Below are 9,576 nucleotides of genomic sequence, written 5' to 3'. Positions count from 1 at the left end.
TGGGAAGCAGCCGTATAGCACAGGGAGATCAGCTCGGTGCTTTGTGACCACCTAGAGGGGTGGGATAGGGAGGGTGGGAGGGAGGGAGACGCAAGAGGGAAGAGATATGGGAACATAGGTATATGTACAACTGATTCACTTTGTTATAAAGCAGAAACTAATACACCATTGTAAAGCAATTATACTCCAATAAAGATGTAAAAAAAAAAAAACAAAAAGGTCCTTTAAATAACCATGCTGTAAATATTAGCCATTACTGATAAACTGAACCCGGCCTAGCCATTACAACCTAAAATAAACTATGAGGGCCTTCCCTGGTGGCGCAGTGGTTGAGAATCTGCCTGCCAATGCAGGGGACACGGGTTCAAGCCCCCGTCTGGGAAGATCCCACATGCCGCGGAGCAACTAGGCCCGTGAGCCACAATTACAGAGCCTGCGCGTCTGGAGCCTGTGCTCCACAACAAGAGAGGCCACGATAGTGAGAGGCCCGCACACCGCGATGAAGAGTGGCCCCCACTTGCCGCAACTAGAGAAAGCCCTGGCACAGAAATGAAGACCCAACACAGACATAAATAAATAAATAAATAAAATTAAAAAGAAAAAAAAAAAGAATGATCCATGCTTTAAAAAATAAAAATAAATAAACTATGAGGACAAGGGAGAGAGAGAATTATAGTTATAAAATCATTTTCCCTTATTAAATAAGTGCTAAAATCAAGCTCAAATAAGAGGTTTCAAATATCATTGTTGCCAGTTAGAAAAAGAGTATGCATGATAGCAATAGGAGTCACCACAAAGTTACCATAGCCCCATTCAGTGACATCTTTAAGACAGAGTACACATGGGCTTCCCTGGTGGCGCAGTGGTTGAGAGTCCGCCTGCCAATGCAGGGGACACGGGTTCCTGCCCCGGTCTGGGAAGATCCCACATGCCGCGGAGCGGCTGGGCCCATGAGCCATGGCCGCTGAGCCTGCGCGTCCAGAGCCTGTGCTCCGCAACAGGAGAGGCCACAACAGTGAGAGGCCCGCGTACCGCAAAAAAAAAAAGACAAGAGTACACGGAGCATGGTCCCCCAACAGCAACATGAGAATCACCTGGGAACTTAATAGAAATGTAAACTCCAGGGCCCCTCACTCACCCTACTGAATCAGAAACTCATGATGGAGAAGGGGACTCACCATTCTGTTCCTTAACAAGTTCTCTTAATAATTCGGAAGCAAGCTAAAATTTGAGAACCATCACTCTAGAAGATAGGGATTATATTTCCTTTACTAGCTTTAAATATGTCTGTGTACAGATGTACATGCCAAATACACGTGAGCAAACTCTCAAAAACAAAGGACTACTCCCATCTGTTTCTTTTCATTGTCTCCCCTTTAGACATAGATTGAAATATGTCCAATATAAGATAAAAACATATTTACCAAGGGTTTTTCCAGCTGCAATTCTTGTCAAAAATTGACATATGTATATAGTTCTCAGTTGATAAGCTGTTAGACTGGACAATCCATGAATAATAGCTGAAAGTAAAGAAAGTGAATCTTATTAAAACATCAAAACAAAACTCCAAACTTGACCCATCAGTGCCTCTGCGTGGTTTGCGGAGAAATAAGTTACAAATATCACCCAAAGATTATCATAAATTTAGAGTGTACGCTTTATTTATAGACAATTTTTAGGAAATCAGAACAAAAAAGAATAACAATGAAGACTTTTCCTTCAAAATAAAACTGATGTTTCACAGGCAGAATAATAAATCTTGAAAACTACGTACTTTCACAGGTAGCAGTCTAAACTAAATGAAAAGGGAGATTTAGATCCAAACTGTAAAATGTGTCAAATCATTACCTAGAATCTTACTTTATACCTTAAAATGCCTAATATTATAGGAAATATATTATTTCTGTCAAGGTTTCAGTTAAGCGAGAGTCTGTTCAGTTTACGAAGCTTTATTTTAAAAACATTTATTAATGTTAATCTCCCCAATATTTGAACACCCACCCAGATGTTATGCTAGGTAGTAAGTATATACAACACTGAGTAAACCATAATCCTGGTTTTCACTGAATTTACCATGTAGCAATAAAAGACAAAGATTAAATTAACCAGCAAACAAAAAAACAGTCCTGCAGCTGCTAAGCAGATGAAACAAGCAAATACATTTATTTGTATTTATTTCCTCAATTTTAATATGCCATAACCTTATGCTACACCAGAGATTATCTGGACCAAATATAGTCATAATATAATTAAATAGGATTCAAAAAGAGCACAACATTTATATAAAATTTAAACACAACTTATTCAACATGGACTGAACATCTACTGCTGGCCAGTGGTAGGGACTGATGTCTGAATAATAAGATAGCCAGTCCCTGCTCCTCAGAAGGTTTTAGTCTCAGAAGGCAGGAATTAAACAAAAAATTATGCAAAAGACTAATTCAAATTTTAATGTGTCATAAAGGGTAAGTATGGTATAGGAGCAAAACAGAAGACCTATTCTAGGGAAGAAAGTCAGATCCTTTGTGTCTTCACTTCCCTCCATATTTAGTCTATGTATGCAATAACTACAGATACCCTACATACCACTGCCCTTCTGCTCTTTGTACCTGTTAGGCATAAAACAAAACAAAAACAATGAAAACCTACCCAGGTTGAACCTGGCTATCTGCTTTTTCCTCACCTGCAACCAAACACTACATTAGGGAGGATCTAATGACCAGCAACAGTAACAACTATATTTAAGCACTTAACTATAATACCAGGCACTACTCTAAGCACTTAGCAGTGGTTCTCAACTAGGGGTGATTTTGTCCCCTAGGAGACATTTGGCAATGTCTGGAGACAATTTTTTTTTTTTTTTTTTTTTTTTTTTTTTGCGGTACGCGGGCCTCTCACCGTTGTGGCCTCTCCTGTTGCGGAGCACAGGCTCCGGACGCGCAGGCTCAGCGGCCATGGCTCACGGGCCCAGCCGCTCCGCGGCATGTGGGATCTTCCCGGACCGGGGCACGAACCCGTGCCCCTGAATCGGCAGGCGGACTCCCAACCACTGCGCCACCAGAGAAGCCCCTGGAGCTAATTTTGATTGTCACGAGTGGGAGGGGTGCTACTGGCACCTAGTGGCTGAGGTCAAGGATCCTACAATGCACGGGAGAACCTCCACCTCATTCCCCCTCCACCCTCACGCATACACAGAATAAAGAATCACGTGGTGCAAAATGTCCACAGGCTGAGGCTGGGAAACCTTGCTTTATACATATCGGTTCATCTGCTTCTCTCAACAGCCCTTTGAGGTAGATGCCGTTATTACTACCATTTTACAGATGAGGAGATTGTAGTACCACGGGAACTGGTGGTACCAAGTCATTGTTTCAAGTCTTATGGCTATAAACCAGCAGAGCCCGGAATCAAACTCAGACAATTTACTATGGAGCCCATGCTCTTAATTACAATTCTACACTGCTTCCCACGGTGGAGACAGGTTAGGAATATCAGTCTGGAAAAGGCATTATCTGAGATAAGTGAGGTGGGAGAATAATTCTGAGTTGGAATGAAAGAGCTAAGAATTTTCTAGGAAGCATCAGAGTTGTATATGTTTACAATCTTGAAAAGTGTAGTAAAATGAAATTCTGTAAGAGATAAAAGGGAGTCCTTTTAGTCAAAAATGGAATACCGAGACAATATTATGTTCACAGTTTGCATATCTGTTTTAGCAATGCAACCTGAAAAAGTTTACTCTTTCTGGGTTTCTGTGCCTTTAACCTTCAAATAATGGAGATGACCTAGATTACTCCTTGGGTCTTGGGCTAGAACCTTACAAGGTCCTTTTTTTTTTTTTTAAAATAAACTTTACTTTTTAGAATGGTTTTAAATATACATAATGTAGTGAAGAAAGATAGTAAAGAGGTCCCATATACCCTCCACCCAGTTTACCCTGTTATTAGCATCTTGCATTAATTAGTATTCCATGTTACATTAATTAACCAATATTGATACATTAGTAACTAAAGTCCATGCTTTATTCAGATTTCCTTAGTGTTTACTTAATGTCCTTTTTCTGCTGCAAGATCCCAACCAGGGCACCACATAACATTTAGTCATCATGTCTCTTTGGGCATCTCTTGGCTGTAACAGTTTCTCAGACGTTCCCTGGTTTTGATGACCTTGACAATTTTGAGGTATTTTGTACAATGTACCTCTCTATTGGGATTTGTCTGATATTCTTCTCATGATTAGACTAGAGTTATGGGGTTTGGGGAGGAGGGTCACAGAGGTAAAGTTCCATTTTCATCACACTGTATCAAGCGTACACGCTACTAGCTATCACTGCTGACGCTGACCTTGATTACCTAGGTGGGCCAGTGTCTGTCAGCTTTCTCTACTTTCTCCCCCTTTGTATCCTGTGCTCTTCGCAGCCCACACTTAAGGAGTGGGGAGTTACGCTCCACCTCCTTGAGGACAGAGTAGCTACACGAATTACCTGGAATTCTTCTGCGTCGGAGATTTGTCTCTTCTTCCATTTGTATATTTATTCCACCATTTATTTACATCAGTATGAACTTTATGGATATTTATTTTATATGTTGGGTTATAATCCAACACTACAGTTGACCTTTGAACAATGCCAGGGTTAGGGGCGCTGACCCTCTGAGCAGTTGAAAATCCCAGTGTCGGCTCTCTGTATTCCCAGTTTAACCAACCACAGATTGCATAGTACTGTCTTATTTACTACTGAGAAAAAAATTGGCTTGTAAGTGGACAGGTGCAGTTCACACCTGTGTTGTTTAAGGGTCAACTGTATTTTCTTGCTCGAGTTATTTCAGCTTTGGCCATTGGGAGCCCTTGCGGTTGGCTTCCGTGTCCCTTTGTACTACTCCCATAATTGTGGGATTTTTTTGTTTCTTTGGGGGTTTTGTTTTGCTTTGTTTTTAGCATTTTACCTTCTGTTACAAGATGCTCCAGGCTCAACTTGTATATTTCCTGTCCCAGTCCCAGAATCAGGCCATTTCTCTGAAGAATGGTACTGGAAACCAAGACGTGAGTGCTAAGTGTACCCCTTGCTGCTAGGGTTACATTGCTTCTACACCCTTTCATCTGACAGAACAAGGAAATATATGAGTATATCCTAACCTGTGTCTATATATGTATAATATGCATTGATATTTCTATATGTTATAAACAGGAGCTCATACTGATATTTCCAATTCAAATTCATTAACACATAGATAATTTTAGCCTCCTCCCCAAAGAGGCCTTTATAATAATTCGAATTATTAAATGAACTGGCTTCATTCCAGGATTTAACTTCCTAATTAATGTTAATTAACCATGGCTCTAGTGTTATCTGTGACACGGAGGAAAGCTTCTTGAATTGGAAGATAAGGCACGCGTCTGGAACAACCCTTTAACCTATCAATGCTTTAGGTTGTTTTAACTAGTTCACTCCTCTATAAACTGAGATTACTTGCCTAACTCACGGGATAACCGTGAAGCTGAAATGTACCAATACGGTTTTCTGAGGTATTTGATTTCCTACTAAATAGTATCTTGGGGTTGCGTTCGGCTGCAATAAGTTGACGGCCAACTCATATAAATACCAGAGCATCTTTCTGTTATCATTCAAAAAGCCAGCTAGCCTTCTCTAGGCGTCAAGGTCTTTGTCCATCGCTTACAGGCTGTCTTGTGTAGGCGGTCGATTTCATTGTCAGTTACTTTTATTCTGAAGCCTATACGGAGCCAGCGGGCTAAACCAGGTTTAGATAGCTCCCGAAGTAACAGAAAACACTGATGCCTAGGACACAGTGACTTGTTAAATAAATGCCATTACAGGAGTATCTCTGCCGAAAAAAGCAAGAAACACAAGCGCCACAGGCGACAAAAGGAACTGGACACTGGATTCGGTGCAGTTTCGTTCATTTTATCTCACTTAACCCTCTTTCAACTCTAATGAATCTGAGCAAAACTGAGGAGCTGAGAGGAGGCGGATGCGGGATTGGAACCAACGATCAACTCTGAGCTGGGGGCCCTCCGCTCGGGCGCCGCAGCAGCCCGATCCCCGACCCCCTGGAGGACAGCGCCGCAAACCTGGCCTCGGCAGCCCGCCGCGGTCCCCGCCCCCGGCCCGGGCGCGCCCCGCACTCACCCTCGGCGCTGTCGCGGGTGCGGTGGAAGTCGTCCGAGCGGCCGTCACGGAAGGCCCGGCAAAGAGACAGGCAGAGGAAATCGAGCATCCAGCCGGCAGCTACCGCCTCGGCCTCAGCCACCAGGCCCGCGTCCTCCTCCTCCTCAGGGGCTAACTGCATCTGGCACTCGAGCAGTTCCTGGCACTCAAACTGCTCCTGATCATCTCTCGCCGTTTCCGCCATCCGCTCCTCCAGGGAACCTGCATCCTCCCCATCCGCAAGCCCTCGCGGGCTCGGAGCCGCTGAGGCGGTGTTCTCCGCCATATTACATCTCTCGCACTGCTTCTGTCTTTTCCTGCGCGGAGCGACGATTGGCTCGCGCCGCGCGGGGCGGAGCCTCGGAGGGTCTCTTCCGCCCGCGGGAAACCACCAATCACACACCACCGGGATGGGTGAGCGGCTCGCACCTGGCTTCTGATTGGCCGAAATCTGCTCCCGCCTCTGGATGTTGAATTCCCCGCCACCCAAGGGTGCAGTTTTGTTGGTAAACTAGACAAGTTCTGGCTGGATGCGGAGAGAGAACAGGAGGTCGGGGAGCGGGGGACTGCTTTATTCTCGTGCTAAAATGCAACACTGACTACAACAACAACACGGTTAGTTAAAATGGAAAAACATTTTACCCTCAGTGTGCTTCAAAAATGAGATAGGTGATTAAAACTTGTCACTATTTTCCGAGCGTAACACTTTAGATCCTGGTATTCACTTAACAGTTACTGTGCGATCACGAACCAAAACTCTTCCAACAGACTTAGACCCGTGCTTCTCCAACCTTAAGGGGCATCAAAATAAGCCCCTAGGCTTGTTAAAAACACGAATTGCCGGCCTCCACCCCCAGAGTTTTTGTTCTGTAGATCTGGCTTGGGATCCTTGAATTTGCAAGTGATAAGTTCGCAGGTCAGTGATACTGAGGCTGCTTGTCTGGGGACCAAATTTTCCGAATTATCGCTCTAGGAAGAGTATATTATTATGGGAATGAATTTTATTCAGGGCCTGAAATAGACTATAGCATTCAGCTTTACAACAATAAGTGAATACTTATTTTGAATTTTCAGACTTACCTTTGAGCACAAGAGGGCGTTGGGGGAAGGGGGTCTCGTTATGTTCTATTTCTCTATGTGGGTGATAGTTACATCAGTGTGGTCCTTTATGAAAATTCATTGAACATGATCTATGCACTTTTCAGTATATGGGTTATAACTGAATAAAAAGTTTCTTTTAAAAACCTTCCTGTGGGCTTCCCTGGTGGCGCAGTGGTTGAGAGTTCACAAAAAAAAAAAAAAAAAAAAAACCTTTCTGTTTATAGCACATCCAACATTATCAAAGCCTTTATGTTTTAATTTTACACATTTATTATTACCTTAAAGCCGGAGTTGAAACGTTGAGTCCTTAAAGCACCATATTATAGCTGTTGAGAATACCTAGGTTGGGGGACTTCCCTGGTGGCACAGTGGTTAAGAATCCACAGTGGTTAAAAAAAAAAGTAAGATTCATAAGGGAAGGCATTTTGTATCTCTTTTCTACTACTGTATTCCTAATGCCTAGAAAAGTGCCTGTCACATGGTAGACATTCAATCAATATTTATTGAATGAATGTATGTTACGCTTTTTAAGACGTGCCTAGAGAAAAATTGACACTCAGAATAACAGGAAACATTTTTTTTTTTTTATTTATTTTTGGCTGTGTTAGGTCTTCGTTTCTGTGCAAGGGCTTTCTCTAGTTGCAGCAAGCGGGAGCCACTCTTCATCGCGGTGCGTGGGCCTCTCACTATCGCGGCCTCTCTTGTTGGGAGCACAGGCTCCAGACGTGCAGGCTCAGTAGTTGTGGCTCACGGGCCTAGTTGCTCCGTGGCATGTGGGATCTTCCCAGACCAGGGCTCGAACCTGTGTCCACTGCATTGGCAGGCAGATTCTCAACCACTGCGCCACCAGGGAAGCCCATGTTACGCTTTTTAAGACGTGCCTAGAGAAAAATTGACACTCAGAATAACAGGAAACATTTTTTTTTTCAGGCAAGGCTTTATTGGGGCCCCTGCAGCAGCAGCGGGGAGAGATAACAGACAACAGGTTCCCTTGCTTGTGCGTTCCCTGAGCTGGGTGTCAAGCTTGTTCCTTAGATGGGGTGAGGGTAGAGGTGTGTCCAGGGGTCGGGCCACAGGGGTGGCTTAGATGTTTTGTCCACCCTCTGGTGGTGTTGAGTTCAGGGGCTGTGCTCAGTACCCTGCTTTTGCTCTGGGCTCTTCAAAAGTGGCAGTTGGGTTTTTTGGTCTTTTTGTATCTTCTGTCCAGAATTTGCCCCAACTGGCCATTCATGCACTTATTTTTTAGTCCCTTATAATTTCTTTGTATTTTGTTGTTCAAGGAGAGGTGCACTCAGCAGAGGGTCCCAGGTCCCAGCCTGTCTCATTCCCCCCCTGAGAGACTCTACACCCTTATTCTTAAGGGGTAAGGGGCTGAAGGTCTCTTCTCCTGAAGCTTCTTTCCGTTGGACAGGGGCCACAGACCCTAGCCTACCCTAGAGATGTAGAAGTCCCTCACTGACTGTTCTAAGGACCTGTAGGGACCTGGGCCACTTTCCGCTGGAATAGGCTGAATTTCTTGAGCCATCATGAGTCTTACTTCAAACTGTTGGGGCCTACATTCTTACCGGTAAAATTCTTTATAGAATTTGAAAACTTCAGCTATTAAGTACTAAATAGTACTTTAAGATTTGCTGTGTTGGGACTTCCCTGGTGGTGCAGTGGTTAAGAATCTGCCTGTCAACAGGGATATGGGTTCGAGCCCTGGTCCAGGAAGATCCCACATGCTGCGGAGCAACTAAGCCCGTGAGCCACAAATACTGAGCCTGCGTGCCACAACTACTGAAGCCCACGCGCCTAGAGCCCATGCTCTGCAACATGAGAAGCCCACGCACCACAACGAAGAGTAGCCCCTGCTCGCTGCAACTAGAGAAAGCCCGTGAGCAGCAACGAAGACGTAACACAGCCAAAAACAAATACATAAATTTATTTTTTTTTAATGGTTTAAGATTTGCTGTGTTGATTCACAAAAACCAGATACCTCCATTTCTGTCTTTGCCCTCTTTCTCTATAGGAGGTCAGACCAAGTCCCTTTAGCCGGAAACTAATTATGATAATGATCATGATCATATCAACCACACTTAAAATTTATTGCATGTTTAATGGATGTCAAGAACTTTTCTACGTGCATTATATGAATTATTTCATTTAATCTTCACGGCTATTCTATTAGGTAGATACTATTATGATCCTATAGAGGATGAACCTGCAGCACAGAGAGGACAGTTAACTCACCCAAGACTGGTAAGTGAGTTAGCTAGTTAGTAAATTAGGGACCCAGGACCTGAAAGCAGGCACTCTGACTCTATACTATTCCC

At 43.7% G+C, this 9,576-nt stretch overlaps 1 protein-coding gene across 6 annotated transcripts in view; it reads right to left on the bottom strand.

Annotated features, from left to right (window-relative positions):
* Positions 1–6,458, bottom strand: part of TERF1 (telomeric repeat binding factor 1) — a 36,847-nt gene extending 30,389 nt beyond the window's left edge. For 4 of the 6 annotated variants that reach the window (XR_003006024.1, XM_024765743.1, XM_024765745.1 and 1 more), the window contains exons 1-2: positions 6,143–6,452; positions 1,425–1,520 (exon numbers count right to left, since the gene is read on the bottom strand). Coding sequence is in view for 5 of the 6 variants with exons in the window: in XM_024765743.1 (XP_024621511.1) it covers positions 1,425–1,520; positions 6,143–6,446 (400 nt within the window). In the remaining variant the exon portion in view is untranslated. Of the gene's footprint in view, positions 1–1,424; positions 1,521–6,142 lie in introns of all 6 variants that reach the window. The other 2 variants (XM_024765742.1, XM_024765744.1) reach the window with 2 other exon arrangements.
* Between the last annotated feature and the right edge of the window lie 3,118 nt (positions 6,459–9,576).

The sequence above is a fragment of the Neophocaena asiaeorientalis genome, unplaced genomic scaffold (genome assembly GCF_003031525.2).
Source record: "Neophocaena asiaeorientalis asiaeorientalis breed wild unplaced genomic scaffold, Neophocaena_asiaeorientalis_V1.1 scaffold417, whole genome shotgun sequence".
Lineage (NCBI taxonomy): Eukaryota > Metazoa > Chordata > Mammalia > Artiodactyla > Phocoenidae > Neophocaena > Neophocaena asiaeorientalis.
Note: the sequence above shows the minus strand (reverse complement) of the source record. Positions and strands in the feature narration are given on the sequence as shown.